General features: G+C 43.5%; 1 protein-coding gene across 12 annotated transcripts in view; it reads left to right on the top strand.

Annotated features, from left to right (window-relative positions):
• The window catches only part of LOC126143123 (disks large homolog 5-like), a 1,046,479-nt gene that overhangs the window by 588,526 nt on the left and 441,190 nt on the right, over positions 1-16,763 (top strand). For 4 of the 12 annotated variants that reach the window (XR_007529639.1, XM_049915311.1, XM_049915308.1 and 1 more), the window contains exon 7: positions 11,033-11,221. The exons of 7 other annotated variants lie outside the window; for them this stretch is intronic. Coding sequence is in view for 4 of the 5 variants with exons in the window: in XM_049915311.1 (XP_049771268.1) it covers positions 11,033-11,221 (189 nt within the window). In the remaining variant the exon portion in view is untranslated. The remainder of the gene's footprint in view (positions 1-11,032; positions 11,222-16,763) is intronic. One more of the 12 variants, XM_049915310.1, reaches the window with a different exon arrangement.

Below are 16,763 nucleotides of genomic sequence, written 5' to 3'. Positions count from 1 at the left end.
AGTCTTTGGAATGACCTTTTTCACAAAATTCCTATCATGTACTAAGCAACATCACATGTTTAAATAGTGATCAGATATTAAAATACATTTACAGCAGTCTTCAAAAGTTACAGAAATCAGATAAGCTACACACAGTCCCCACAGTCTCAATGTGATCAGAGAATGGAAACGTGGTCCAAGTAGTCTGTGTTCTTATCATCTTTGAAACTGACTAAGTTCAACCGTGGGTGATTTTAAAGCACCTGTAATACATTAAAAAATGGTGACGTTGGTTTATCTGTCAATTCTCTACAAGCTCTTGCAAATACATATACTTCCTAATCCAAGATACTTACCTGCTATAAACTTCCAGCTTAATTTCACATTCTGATATATCACTGGTACATGTGGACAGGTAGGCATCATATTTCTGTGTGTTTGTGGCACAGACAATACAATAGTGTACGTGATTAGGTCCCTTAGCTGACAAAACTGGGAAGCTGCCACATCATAGTATAGGCACAACTGTTGTGGCATGACCAAAGATGTTGAGTCTGATCTGTGGGTGACCAATGATATCAGGTAAGCTATTGGTGCAATATTCACTGACATATATTTGTTATTCTCACTTGTGCTATCTTATTAAAAGTAGAGGATCGAAACTCTTACATCATAAGACATGCTGCATGTAATATTAGAAACTACAGTACAAAGTCCATCTACAGAAAATTATGTTGGGCTTCTTAATGAGGTGTGCCAGTCAGTGTAGAAAATGAAATAATACTGATGTAGTAACAAATGGTATGACCCGCCAGGTTAGCAGAGAGTGCTAATGCGCTGCTTCCTGGGCTCAGGTAGACGCACCAGCCCCAGATCGAATCTGCCCAACGGATTAACGATGAGGGCTGGTGTGCCAGCGAGCCTGGATGTGGTTTTTAGGAGGTTTTCCACATCCCTCTAGGTGTAAACCAGACTGGTCCCCACGACCCACCTCAGTTAAGACACGCAGACATTTGAAACGTGTTTGCACTCATTCATGATTTACACTAGATGCAGACAGCTGGGGTACACTGATTGTGTCCTGGGAGGGGGGGGGGGGGTTACGGGGTGGCGGCAGGAAGAGCCTCCGGCCAAATCAGATAGTCAGCACTCCAACTCTGTGAAAGGTGCGGGACAAGGTGCAAGCAATACTAAGTAACAAATGGTACATTAGAACCAGTTACAAATTTTATATACCATAGCCAGTACAGTTATTTCAACAATATATGACAGTACCGATGTTGGATTCTACAGGTGTTGTCTGAGGGAGGGGGACCTACTTTAGATTGCCTGTATGAGGAATCTAAATTACTGTAAAAGTCAATGCAGAAAGAAAGTATTAGCTACTGTTTTGTGGAAGATAGCCTCATTTACAGCTTATATTTGAAAGTCTTGTAGTACCAGCTGATTCATAGCTCTTACATGTCATGTTACATGTACAAATGTAACATTCATTGTCTAAAAATATGCCGGGCATAGACGTGGGGCATATTAGTCACACTAAAAGCTAAAATCTCCATTGGTAAATTATTAACAGGAGGATCATATTTTCCTCAAAACTGTAGCTACTACTTCCATTTCGCATAAAGTTGTTGTTATAAGCTTTAATCGCCAATAATTGCGTGGATATTCAAACACACTCACTTGGAAACAATAGCTGGTTACATGACAACAACTCAGTATCTCTCATTCGACTGCCGTGCCGTGCCGTGACACGCGGCCAGCGCCGTTCGTAGCTAGGTGGCGCTCCCACGCTCAGCCGAGTTGCGGAGCGCCTCTATCACCATTTGCGCGTGCTGTCATGGCGGCACTGTTAAATGTCGTGGCACTCACAACACTTTTCTCCCCTTGAAAAAAAAAACACTCACTTCCTTGGAGACATGGACAGTGAGGAGACATCCGTGGCCTCTTGTGAGGCCCCAAGAACATCCCACGGAGAGACACGAGAGTATGGTCGAAAATGTCCAGGACGGAAGCTCGTCCGTGGAACGTGCCTCCTGGACGAGATGATGGGTGAAAACTCCGGAGCAGCATCCGTAGGTGTCGTGGACCTGGGGGTGTGCTCCAGCGAGATGGGTCCCGGAGAAGGCGGCGTATTCGGAAGCGGTAGAGACGTCGGCTGCATAAACACGTACGGTAGATCGGCAGCAGCTACAGGACTGGCTTCTCGGGCTGGTGGAGGCGAAGGAAGGGGCGGTGGCACCGGCGTGGCCACCACTCGTGGGCGCATCTGGTCGTAATGGCGAACAACCGTGCCGTCGTCCGTACATATTTCACAAAGCCGGTGGCCGCGAAGAGCCTTGACCACCCCTGGAATCCATTTAGGGCGAGATCCGTACCCTCGTGCCCACACGTCGGCACCCACCGAGTATTTTCCCGCACTAGGGGACACAGCACAAGGCCTGACAGGGTGAAGCAGGTGCAGTAGAGTGCGCGGTTGGCGGCCGTGCAAGAGTTCAGCAGAGGCGTGAAGCGATAAGAACTCAGAAATTGCAGCAGAGCGTCATCTGTGGAAAAATCACTAAGGAATTTTTTCATCTGGCTTTTGAAAGTGCGGACAAGGCCCTCGACCTCCCCATTCGATTGCGGATGGAAGGGCGGTGCTGTAACATGACGAATCCCTTGTCCAGTACAAAAATCACGGAAGGTCTGCGAAGAGAACTGAGGGCCATTGTCCGTGACGATCGTGGATGGAAGACCTTCTAGCGCAAAGATTTTGGTCAAAGCCAGCGTCGTCGCCGCAGTGGTGGGTGACGGATACCGAACAACAAATGGAAACTTCGAGACGGCGTCGATCAACAGTAGCCAATAAGTACCGAGGAAGGGGCTGGCAAAGCCAGCGTGCACCCGTTCCCATGGCTGCGCCGGATCAGGCCACGGAGAGGGCATTGTACGAGGTGCAGCCAGTCGTTGAGCACACTGACCACACGCAGCAATCGTGTGGGCGATGTCCAAATCAATACCGGGCCAATAAACGTGCCTGCGGGCCAGGGACTTAGTCCGAGAAATCCCCCAATGGCCTTCATGCAATAGTTTGAGAACATCTTTGGGAAGAGAGGCTAGCACCACGACCCGTGGAGATGCGCCATCTGTGGCCAGAACAACACCACCATCACGAACAGACACGAAGGTGCAAGGCATGGTAGTTGCGAAGGGGATCCGATGCCCGGCCTTTGGTCCTGTCCGGCCAACCCCGTTGAACAAAACTGATCACCTGACGCAGGACCGGGTCCTGCGCAGTACCTGACGTGACCTGCGAACCTGTAAGTGGAAAACCCTCGACCGCACGACGTTCTTCCTCATCAATGTGGAAACAGAGTAGTTCATCACGATCGAAAACCGGGTCGGGGCCCATCGGCAATCACGACAATGCATCAGCGTTGGTGTGCTGGGCCGTGGGGCGATAGTGAATCTCATAGTGAAAACGAGAAAAGTATAAGGCCCAACGTTGCAGGCGGTGAGCTGCCTTATCCGGAAGCGTTGCCGATGGGCTGAACAGAGAGAGACTAGCGGCTTGTGGTCGGTGATGAGGTGAATCTTAGAACCATAAAAAAAAAAAGTGCTGAACTTTTATAGAGCATAATGATAGCGAGCGCCTCCTTTTCGATTTGAGAGTAACGCCGTTGTGCATCGTTGAGGGTCTTGGAAGCATAGGTGATGGGTCGTTCCGACCCATCCTCATACCGATGGGCGAGAACAGCCCGTAGGCCATACTGTGATGCGTCAGTCGCCAGAACCAAGTGCTGACACGGACAGAATGTGGCAAGACAAGGCGCCGACTGCAAATGAGCCTTCAGGCGGACAAAAGCCTGCTCACACTCGTTGGACCAACAGAAAGGGACGTTTTTGCGTAACAGCTGATCAGAGGATGAGCTACCGCCGCTGCGGATGGATTGAATTTGTGATAATAAGCAATCTTGCCTAGAAACGCCTGAAGTTCTTTGACCGTAGACGGCCGGAGTAGAGGGTTAATGGCCGCAACGTGCTGACGTAGAAGACGTATACCCTCACGGGACAAGTGGAAACCAAGATATACAATGGAGGGTTGGACGAACTGTGACTTGTCCAGATTGCACTTCAACCCAGCCGAATGCAAAACCCGAAACAGTGAACGCAAATTGCGAAGGTTCTCCTCAGTGGAGGCCCCCGTAACAACAATGTCATCCAGATAGTTGATGCAGCCAGGAACGGAAGCCGTGAGCTGTTCCAAAAACCGCTGAAAAATGGCCGGCACGCTAACGACGCCAAATGGTAATCGCTGGTACTGATACAACCCACAAGGAGTGTTGATGACGAGAAATTCCTTGGAAGAAGCATCCAACGGCAACTGGTGGTACGCCTCCGATAAGTCAAGTTTGGAAAAGAGCTGGCCCCCAGTGAGCTCGGTAAATAACTCCTCAGGACGGGGAAGAGGATAAGTGTCAGTGAGGCTCTGAGCGTTGACAGTGGCTTTAAAATCGTCACACAATCGCAGACTCCCGTTGGGTTTAGAAACCACCACGATTGGCGATGCCCATTCGCTGGAGGTAACAGGAAGGAGAATCCCTGAAGCTGTTAACCTGTCTATCCCAACCTCGACAGGTGCACGCAACGCCACCGGAATAGGGTGTGCCCGGAAAAAATTAGGGCGAGCTGTAGGTTTAAGAGTAATGTGGGCTTTAAAATCCTTGGCACGACCCAGACCAGCAGAGAACACGGACGGAAATTCAGAACACAATCCATCCAGCTGTTGATACGGAATATCCTCAGAGATGAGGTGCTCATCATCATCAACGGAGAACCCGAACAACTGGAAAGAATCATAACCGAACAGGTTTTCAGTGCCCGCATGATCCACCACATAAAACGTGAGGGGCCTAACAACAGACTTGTAGGCAGTGGAAGCATCGAACTGGCCAACGATAGGAATTTTCTGTTTATTATAAGTTCTCAGATTTCGCGTAACTGGAGACAAGGGAGGGGAGCCCAACTCCAAATACGTGCGAGAATTAATGAGAGTTACTGCAGAGCCAGTGTCCACTTGCATGCGAATGTCTTTATCCAGAACACGAACAGTAACAAACAACTTATTTGTTTGAGAAAGCACACAGTTAACATCCGTGTCCGATGCCTCGTCCTCGTCAACAGGAACTTTAGGGGACCGACATACAGAAGCAATGTGGCCTTTTTTCCTACACGAAGTACATGTGGCCCAACGTTTCGGGCACGTGGCCCCGTCATGCTGTGCGAAACAACGTGGACGAGAAGGAAGTGCGGAACGAACCTGTTTCTGCGGTTGCTGTTTTCGCTGCGAGCGTCGCGGCCCAACGCGACGTTGTTTACGTGAGTGAACCGCCGCCACATCTTCGTTCCCCTGTGAAACAGGCAAATTGTCCGTGTCGAAAGTTGACTGTACAGACGTTCAATCCCGTCTCCAGCCATCCTGATTTAGGTTTTCCGTGATTTCCCTAAATCGTTTCAGGCAAATGCCGGGATGGTTCCTTTGAAAGGGCACGGCCGATTTCCTTCCCAATCCTTCCCTAACCCGAGCTTGCGCTCCGTCTCTAATGACCCCGTTGTCGACGGGACGTTAAACACTACCCACCACCACCTTTACTGTACAGCGCCTCCGTCACACCACACGTCTATTTGCGCGCCAGCAGTGTGAGACACTTCAAAGGATTGAGCCATGCTTAGAACTTCAGACAATGACGGGTTTGGCAGTTGTAGGGCACGTTGTCTAACTTCTTTATCAGGAGCAAGCCCTAGAATAACATCCCTAACCATTGAATCAGCATAAGACTCGTGTTGAGTGTCCGTGACAAACTGACTCAGACCGTGTAGTTCCGCCACCCGAGCCCGGTAAGATTGATTGGGCTGTTTACGACACCGGTAGAACGCCACGCGGGCGGCAACGATGAGGGTGTTTCTGCGGTAATAGTTAGACAATAAGTCACACATTTCTTGGAGGGACAGAGAGGCAGGTTCCCGCAGAGGGGCTAACTGAGATAGCAGCTGATAGATCCGTGGGGAAATCCAAGATAGAAATAACGAATTAAACATAGGAGTGTCGACAACGCCGAAAGCCGAGAAGTGTTGCCGCAAACGCTTCTCGTAATCCTCCCAGTTTTCAGCGGCCTCGTCGTAAGGAGGGAACGGAGGCTGAGAAGAGGAAGACAGACGACGAGTAAGCGACGTCGACAACACCTGAATAGCAGCAGTCAACTGTGTTTGCTGTTCAATGAGTGCTTGCATAAGCTGTTCCGTGTCTGCCCCGTCACGAACACACAAATCCACAACGCAGTGAAAATATCCGACCTCGTCGCCAAAAAGTGTTATAACCTCTAATCACCAATAATTGTGTAGATATTCAAACACACTCACTTAGAAACAATAGCTAGTTACACGATAACAACTCAGTATCTCTCATTCGACTGCCGTGCTGTGACATGCGGCCGGCGCCGTTCGTAGCTAGGTGGCGCTCCCGCGTTCAGCCGAGTTGCGGAGCGCCTCTATCGCCGTTTGCGCGTGCTGTCGTGGTGGCACTGTTAAATGTCATGGCACTGTCACAACAGTTGTAGTGTGGTTTAGGTGGTCCGTACAGGCAATCCAAAGTAGGTCCCTTCTTCACATAACACTTGCAGGTTCCAATATCTGTACTGTAATATATTGTTGAAATGACTAATGACATGGTGCAACCAACTATGGTTTTCCTGTTTCATTATAACACTGCATGGTGAAAAAAGATTCACCTTCTGTGTGTGTGTGTGTGTGTGTGTGTGTGTGTGTGTGTGTGTGTGTGTGTGTGTGTGTGTGTGTGTGTGTGTGTGTGTGTGTTTGAGGGAGCGAGAGATATTTATTTTAATACATCAGTATTATTTTATTTCCTAAACTTACTGGCACACCTCATTAAAAGGCTTCTGTGGTTGCACTGTACCACAATTTCTAATATTACACGTGACATAATATCTGATGTAAGAGTTTCAATCCTTTACTTCCAACAAGATAGCATGTGAGAGAATAAGAAGCTTATGCCAGTGAATATTCCACCAGTACCTTACTTAATGTTATTGACCATCCACAGGTAAGATTGTAAACATCTTCAGTCATACCATAACAGTTGTGCCTATACTATGACATAGGAAGTTTGTTTTTGTCAGCTAAAGGACGTTATCACATACATTGTTGTATTGCATTTGTGCCACATACGCACCAAAATAAGAAGCATACCTGTTCACATGTATCAACAATGTATTGGAGTGTGAAAAGAAGCTGGAAGCATAAGATATGTAAATAACTTGGGTTATAAAGTGTATGTATGTGCAAGATCTTGTCAACAATTGACGTATAAACCAATGTCACCCTTTCTGAACGTGTTATGGGTGCTTGAACATGACCCAAGGATAATAAAAAGAATACAGTCTACTTGGACCATGTTTTCATGCTCAAAACACTGGACTGAGTTTACCCTCTTCAAAACAACAAACTGTGGAGCTCTGATTGTGTGCCTCTTCCTGTTGGCGTGGCCAGCAATGCAACATAACCAAAAAAAGGTTCATGCAGACATAAGATCAGCTGTGCAAGATGTCTTTAGTGCTTTTGAAAGTGAAACCTGCATTGCCAGTTTGTCAATGGATAAGTTTTGGTCCTGTGTGAAATCCACCAATGGATCAAATTTATCATTTGTAGATAGCAACTGCACAAAAATGGAAGATGGAAAAATTCTAGAGTTAGAAACAGTTACTCAGATCACATGTTCTCCACATTCACTTCCGTGCACACATTGACATATATGCATGTGACACGTGTAAGCAGGAGTGTTTGTGGAATGGAAAACTAAGAGTCAGGAGGAGGGGGCGAGGGTCCAGTGGACATTATGAAACAACTATTAGATAATACCTGTAGCCTCTCTTAAAGTAGTTGATGACAGACCTGTGGAACAATGAAAAACCTGTGATTACACACACACACACACACACACACACACACACACACACACACACAAAATAAATATACATAATCTCCTGAATATTTATATCACTAACCTCAGTTTGTTGATTAATTATGGATCATGTTTCCCACGTATGACTTTCTGGAAATGAATATGTTGTCAGTGACTGTACATCCTCTAACACACAGTAAACAACTGTTTTTCGATATCTGAAGGAGCATGAGAAAATTATCATTTCCATAATTTTAGGGGGCTCCGGACAGGTTGATATCTTAATTTCCATCCCCCCCCCCCCTCTAGTCATGGTCTACAGAATTTACCATTCCCAATAATAAATAAAACACGTATTATCTCCTTAGTTCTGGTTTATTCATTTGTTTCAACAAAACATTGTGCGAGTAACCATGTATACGAGGGGCATTTGAAAAGTCTGTGCATAAATAAAAGCTACTTATGTGTTTGGCGTAAACCTTTGTTTTTCGAAATAGTCTCCTTTTAGACTTATGCACTTCATCCAATGTGATTATAATTTGTTGATCCCTTCCGAATAATAGGAATTATCCGTATGCAAAACAGCTATTAGTTCCTGCAATCACCTCCTCGTTTCAATAAAATCATTGTCCTGCCAGCTATTTCTTCAAATTGGGGAACAAATAGTAGTCTGGAGAATAGGGGGGATGTGAAATGAGTTGGAATCCTATTTCCATTAATTTTGTGACCACTACTGCTGAGGTGTGTGAAGGTGTATTGTCGTGATAAAAAAGGACTTTTTTGTGGTCCAATTGCCAGCGTTTTTCTTGCAGCTCGGTTTTCAAACAGTCCAATAATGATGAATAATATGCACCTGTAATAGTTTTACCTTTTCCAGATAGTCGAATCCCAAAAGACAGTCACCATAACCTTTCCGGCCGAAGGAATGGTCTTTGCCTTTTTTGGTGCAGATTCTCCCTTGGTAACCCATTGTTTAGATTGTTGTTTGAGCTCAGGAGTATAGTAATGTATCCATGTTTCATCCACAGTGATGAAAGGACAGTTAGTCCTGTGGATTCTTCCTGAACGGCTGCAAATCATCCTTGCAATGCTTCGCACAATTCAGTTTTTGGTCAAGCGCGAGCAATCGCTGAACCCATCTTGTGGATAGCTTTCTCATGTCCAAATATTTATGCAAAATAATATGTACCCATTCATTTGAGATGCCCACAGCACTAGCAATCTCACGCACCTTATCTCTTCTGTCATCCATCACCATATCATGGATTTTATCAATGATTTCTGGAATTGTAACCTCCACAGGGCATCCAGAATGTTCAGCATCACTTGTGGCCATATGGCCACTCTGAAAATTTTGGAACCCCTTATAAACTGTTCTAATCAAAGGTGCAGGGTCACAGCAGTGTTTATCAAGCTTCTCTTCAGTCTCCTGAGGTGTTTTGCCTTTCATAAAGTAATGTTTAATCACCACAAGAAATTTTTGTGTCCATTTGTTTGACAATGACTCCACTTCCTTGATTCACGCGAATGTCAAACACAAAGAAATAGACCAATATGGCTGAAAAGATACTACTAACTGAACATGACCTCGATACGGGCCAGTGGTGCCATCTCTTGGACTTTGCACGGACTTTTCAGATGCCCCTCGTATGTAATAGTTCTCAGATTGAAATTTGATTTTTGAATCCCCCACCTCTGAGAGCAATTATTTAGGAGGTAGTGATTCAGTAGCTTTCAAAACACTTGAGGAAGAGAAGCTACGTGGAGAAAACGTAACGATCACCAAGCAGGAGTGCAAAAAAGCAAATGGGTATGAGGCTATGAGGACTGAAAACTGCATATAAGGGAAAGAAATTGGAAGATGGCTGACGATTAGATGGTAAGAATAGACATGAAAAAATCTGTCAAGGAAAGAATTCAAAACTATTATGGCATAGCAGTAGCATAGAAGATATTAGAAAAGCTGTGTGGGCAGTTTTGTTTCACCTCTTCAAGAGACAATAAACCCAGTCATAGGCCTTCCAGAAAGTGATTTTATTTACAAACCAGCTATTTCTTTTGCAAGTAGAAATCTTGAAAGAAACTTCCAAGGATTTGTCAGATGTAAGTCCACTGACGAAAATCACTCCCAAAATCCTAACGAGTCCACGAACAGTGTAATCTGGGAGAGAATTCCCGAGAGTTTTGGTGGCAATGGGTATACTGCATTTTGGTGTCTTGGATGCAGTGACAACATTCAGTGAAGGAAATGTTGCAAGATATGAAGTACTGAAAAGGCTGCTTGAAACCTTTGGTCATTTTGCAGTAAAACAAATGTTAAATTTAGATAAAGAAAGGCTTTTTGTGTCTGAGAACTGTTTGAGACTTTGAAACAATGGCAAGACAGGGAGGAAAAAGGATATTGCAAGATGAAATGGAAGAGGATGCAGACAACCCAATGTATGGAGCTGGGAGGCATTGACAACTTTAATGGCTGTTTTCTGTAAGTTGTATTTTTCAAGAAAAAGTGTACTTTCTTAGTTTCTATTAACCAGAATTTGTTCAAAATTATGGGGTATACTCATTGGAGTAATGTGCATATTTTAACATGGGGATTTTCGTATTTTGTAAATCTCAAAGATGTTAGCCTTATGTACATCGAACGGTGTAGGAAAGTTTGTCTACTTTTCACAAATATAATTATCTTAAAAATAATCAATACTTTCAGAAATACACTTTGTTAGTGGCTAGAAATGTGCAACCCAAGGCATATTTTCTTCAAATATTTATTCCCAATAATTGCTGAAAAAAGGTACCTTTTATATGAATAAATATTACATTGTTTAAGATAGGGATTTTTCCAGTCTGCCCAAAACTCTTTAAATGAAGTAAAATCATATCAGCCATATTATGTCTTATGTAACTGTGTAAAGTTTGTGATTGCTATTTGTCCTGTGGTTAATGCTTTCTCACAAAGGTGACACTGTGTGCAGTAGAATCAACATTCATTGGTGCTGAAGAAATGTAATACTTGCCAAGAAATAACTCCTGTTCCTCTATACCTGCAACAGCTGAAATGAATATTGTTTTAATGTACGGCCTTTTTTTTTCCAGAAAAGTGCTCAGAAGGAATTAATGAATTTAGCTAGCGATTTGTCTCATAGCTGGCACAATATTGAGAAAGCAGCGGAAAAAGCTAGAAGGAAACGTTCACAGGTAGACATAGAATGCAAGGAAGCACCAAATCATCTCACAGAACTAATGAACCAATTGAGAAGAGCTTCAGCAGAGGAACTTAAAGCTGTAAGTTACTCCTTCTCTTCCATGCAGATAAGCGGGTCTTGTATAGCTTTCATGTTGCATGATGCATATGTAGTTACACCATCATTTCTGTATATTTGATGTGGGAGAAAAGTAATGAGACTGATTTTTTTATGTACCGTAGTTTTTATTTTTTCAGTCAATAATATTGCCCAAGGGAACTCCCTTGGGCAACTATACACTGGCAGTCATTGTTCCCACTCTGGGTTGCAGTGCTCTCGGTCACATTCTTATGAATGTTCCTGAATCCCAAAATGTCATTTTAAGACATTTTTCAATTTTGGGGAAAAAATCAAAAGGACTCAGTTCAGGTGAATAGCGGGCCACAGAACAATATGAAAGCCTTTTGAAGTAAAAAATTCCACGATGGAAGTGGCCGCATGGCATGGGGTGATCTCACGAAGCAGCATCCACTTGTGTGCAATGTCCAGTCTCAGTTAATAATTCTCTCTTTTCCTGAGCCTTTCAACTTTAGCTTTGTAAAACATTTGGTTGAAAGTTTGTCCTGGAGGAACAAATTCTTTATGCACGATAGCCCTACTGTCAAAAAAGCAAATTTGCTTTGTTTTGATCTTTGATTTGCTTATTTGAGCTTTTTTTGGTCAAGTAGATGTGTGTGTGCCACTCCTTACTTTTCCACTTTTTCTCAGGATCCTACTCATAAATCCACGTGATGACTCGACTAAACCATTAGTGTGCCAAAGTTTGATGTACAGTGAAAGTGTTTAACAGGTCACCCATCATCCTTATTGTTAAACTTCAGTCTGATCTCACAAGAGCACGCACACTGAAGTGTTTTTCTTGGTGTTTTAGGGTTTCGTGTAGCTGCTGGCTCGCACCTTGTACTTGAAACTGAGTCAGAACACTTCACAAGATCTGTTACCCGACGTAACATCTGAAGTATTTACCTTTTCCTTTTAATCGAGTGCTACAGTTGATTCTCTTGAAGTCGGGGTCCTGCTAATCAGTGCCTCAGAAATCCTGTGTGTTGCTGAGGAAAGGCTCGACTTCTTAACATTCTGAAGTTACTGGAGCAAAAGAAGAAAACTTAGACTCATATCATAAAAAGCACGTCCTCTAGTTTCAGACATATATTTCCTTGAGTAGTTGTACGGCTCATTAGTGTGATTCACGAATTAGAGAAGAACACAACTTTCATAAGACATATGCCTTGAAGGCTCAATATGACAGTCCAGATTGCAGTATATTTCAACTGTCGCAAAACCATCCTGTCTCTCATGTTAATTTTTGGAGAGTGTGGTTGCTCTTTGACAGTCAAGCCACTGCCAAGCCACCACCACAAAACGTAAAATGTGCCACCCACAGCGGGTGAAGCAATTTGTCACCACTTCTTGCTGTTTCCTTGTATTTCACACTGCCCGCTTAATGTCTGCAAACACGAAAACAGCCATGCACAGTATATGTTCTGCGACTTACTTGCTACTACTTAATATTATTCTGTCATGTTCATCTTTCCTTGCACCACATGACGAGTGTTATACAGGCGCCCACTAGAACTGATAGACTCAATTCAGTGCGTACACATACAGGGGGCGCACACGCGTGCAGACGCACACAGTTTGTTGCCTGGGTTACTTCCCATCAAGTGGACACTCCCAACATTCAAAAAGTCTCTCTGCAGTGCCGTATAATTGTTAACCAGTTATTTTCAACAAGATGGTGTAACTTCACATACAGCTCGCGTTTCAATGTCACTGCTTGCTGATGTTTTTTGGTGATCGCATTATTTAACAGTGACTTTGGCCTCCACGATTGCCTGACCTAACACCACCTGACCATTTTTTTTTTTTTCCCCGGGGTTTAGCAAAAGCAACTGTCCAAAATCCATCAATGAATGGAAAACTGCAATATCTACTTTCACTGCTTCTGTTACAGAAGAAATGTTACAGCTTGTGTTTGGAAACATAAGACGAAACTATCTTTGGCTGTAGTTTAAACTATTGTTTCTTCAATAAACTGGTTCTGAGTATAGTGGCTTCAACATAACATGGTTTTACACCCAGAACTGTTTTATTGAAGATGACAAAGGCTGTAAAAGCCTATGCTCTCGTAGGCAGTTGTACTGTTATATGTATTGTAGTATTGGAATAAATCCCCCCATGAACCATGGACCGTGCCGTTAGTGGGGAGGCTGGTGTGCCTCAACGATACAGATAGCCATACCGTAGGTCCAACCACAACAGAGGGGTATCTGTTGAGAGGCCAGACAAAGGTGTGGTTCCTGAAGAGGGGCAGTAGCCTTTTCAGTAGTTGCAGGGGCAACAGTCTGGATGATTGACTGATCTGGCCCTGTAACACTAACCAAAACGGCCTTGCTGTTTTGGTACTGCGAGCGGTTGAAAGCAATGGGAAACTACAGCCGTAATTTTTCCCGAGGGCATGCAGCTTTACTGTATGATTAAATGATGATGGCGTCCTCTTGGGTAAAATATTCCGGAGGTAAAATAGTCCCCCATTCGGATCTCCGGGTGGGGACTACTCGAGAGGACTCGGGAGAAAGAAAACTGGCGTTCTACGGATCAGAGTGTGGAATGTCAGATCCCTTAATCGGGCATGTAGGTGAGAAAATTTAAAAAGGGAAATGGATTGGCTAAAGTTAGATATAGTGGGAATTAGTGAAGTTCGATAGCAGAAGGAACAAGACTTTAGGTCAGGTGGATACAGAGTTATAAATACAAAATCAAATAGGGGTAATGCAGGAATAGGTTTAATAATGGATAAAAAAATAAGAGTGCGAGTAAGCTACTACCAACAGCATAGTGAACGCATTATTGTGGCCAAGATAGACATGAAGCCCGCGCCTACTACAGTAGTAAAAGTTTTTATGCCTACTAGCTCTGCAGATGATGAAGAAATTGATGAAATGTATGATGAGATAAAAGAAATTATTCAGGAAGTGAAGGGAGGCGAAAATTTAATAGTCATGGGTGACTGGAATTCGACAGTAGGAAAACGAAGATCAGTTTGGATTCCGTAGAAGTAAAGGAACACGTGAGGCAATACTGACCCCTATGACTTATCTTAGAAGCTAGATTAAGAAAAGGCAGACCTATGTTCCTAGCATTTGTAGACTTAGAGAAAGCTTTTACAGTGTTGACTGGAATACTCTTTCAAATTCTGAAGGTTGCAGGGGTAAAATACAGGGAGTGAAAGGCTATTTACAATTTGTACAGAAACCGGATGGCAGTTATAAGTGTCGAGGGGCAAGCAGTGGTTGGGAAGAGAGTGAGACAGGGTTGTAGCCTATCCCCAATGTTATTCAATCTGTATATTGAGCAAGCAGTAAAGGAAACAAAAGGAAAGTTCGGAGTAGGTATTAAAATCCATGGAGAAGAAATAAAAACTTTGAGGTTTGCCGATGACATTGTAATTCTGTCAGACATAGCAAAGGACTTGGAAGAGCAGTTGAACAGAATTGACAGTGTCTTGAAAGGAGGATATAAGATGAACACCAATAAAAGCAAAACGAGGATAATGGAATGTAGTCGAATTAAATTGGGTGATGCTGAGGGAATTAGATTAGGAAATGAGACACTTAAAGTAGTAAACGAGTTTTGCTATTTGGGGAGCAAAATAACTGATGATGGTCGAAGTAGAGAGGATATAAAATGTAGACTGACAATGGCAAGGAACGCGTTTCTGAACAAGAGAAATTTGTTAACATCAAGTATAGATTTAAGTGTCAGGAAGTCGTTTCTGAAAGTATTTGTGAGGAGTGTAGCCATGTGTGGAAGTGAAACATGGATGATAAATAGTTCGGACAAGAATAGAATAGCAGCTTTCGAAATGTGGCGCTACAGAAGAATACTGAAGATTAGATGGGTTGATCACATAACTAATGAGGAGGTATTGAATAGGATTGGGGAGAAGAGGAGTTTGTGGCACAACTTGACTAGAAGAAGGGATCGGTTGGTAGGACATGTTCTTAGGCATCAAGGGAGGACCAATTTAGCATTGAAGGGCAGCGTGGATGGTAAAAATAGTAGAGGGAGACCAAGAGATGACTACACTAAGCAGATTCAGAAGGATGTAGGTTGCAGTAGGTACTGGGAGATGAAGCAGCTTGCACAGGATAGAGTAGCATGGAGAGCTGCATCAAACCAGTCTCAGGACTGAAGACAACAAGAAGATATTTGCATGCAGTGGGGAAGGGTAAAAAAAATTAGATATTTGGGTAGCACATGGCCCAAGCCAAAATCACAAAATTGAGTGGGTGGCCATATATGCATCTCCGCTTGTGTCATCAATTAGCTCATGAACAACACCGACCATTTGTATGTTGTTGTTGTTGAGAAATGATGTCTTTATGCTAACTTAAGGAAAACGCAGCAGCTACTCACTGTACAAGATGTGCATGCATCCACAAAAGATAATGTTATGCATCTGGTAGAACAATGACGGTATGGTGTACTACAAATTGCTTCACTAAGGCGTAACCATTACTGCTGACATTTACTGACAACAACTGAAATGTCTGGCAAATGCAATCCAAGAACAATGACCGGGAAGATAGCGTGATGTGATGCTACTCCACAGTAATGTCCTCCTGCATTCTGCAGGACTGAAAAGTAATACTGGAGCTGGGTTGGAAAGTCACTCCGCACCCACCTTATTCACCTGATTTTGCGACCTCAGATTTCCACGTTCTCTGCTCTCTATCAAACAGCTTTCAAGGTACTCCCTTTCCAGATGGAAACACCCTCTGAGCATGGCTCGACTAGTTCTTCACCTGATAGCCACATGATTCCTACAGTTTAATTGGAAAGTTACCCTGGCATTGGCAGACTGTTGTAAACATTGAAGAAGAATATGTCAGTGATGACTAAATCCTTGTTACGTGTATCTGTTGTGTTTAATAAGCTTAGGTACAAATGCTATGAACTTACGCAGCAACCTAATAGTATGGAGGTTAGTGCTTAATGAAGAAGAGATTGTAGAAAGTCAAACAATTGAAAATTCAGGTTGGAATGCAACAGTATTATGAAAGAGATAGTTGCTTCTCACCATATACCGGAGATGCTGAGTTGCAGATAGGCACAAACGTAGGTTGTATTTGTGTGTGAAGAAGAGGGAGGGGGAGCATATTTTTGATAAATATCTTGTTGGCTGAAAGCTGATTTTCTGACAGTTTTTTTCTTGTGCCATTCTGCAACTCGGCACCTGTGCTATATGATGAGTAGCAGCTGTCCTTTCCATAATATTGTTAGATTTTAGAAAGTGTTGCAGGTGTCACTAAGTGGAAGGAACACCTTGGCATTTTATAAGAAGCTGGAAATTTAATTAAGATATGAGGATGGTTTGAAAAGTTCTCAGAATGGAATAGAAAAAAAAGTACTTACATCACTGAAACATTTTTTTCATTTTTCAATGTAGTCTCCTTGTAGACTAATGCACTTGGTCCAACAATGTTCCAGTGCCTTGATCCCATCTCGAAAATGAGTTTCCTCCAGACTTGCAAAAGAATTGTTAATTCCAGCTATCAATTCTTCATTTGAAGTGAATC

Source organism: Schistocerca cancellata, unplaced genomic scaffold (genome assembly GCF_023864275.1).
Source record: "Schistocerca cancellata isolate TAMUIC-IGC-003103 unplaced genomic scaffold, iqSchCanc2.1 HiC_scaffold_782, whole genome shotgun sequence".
Taxonomy (NCBI): Eukaryota; Metazoa; Arthropoda; class Insecta; order Orthoptera; family Acrididae; genus Schistocerca; species Schistocerca cancellata.
The sequence above is the reverse complement of the archived record's forward strand: the minus strand, read 5'-3'. Positions and strand labels throughout refer to the sequence as shown.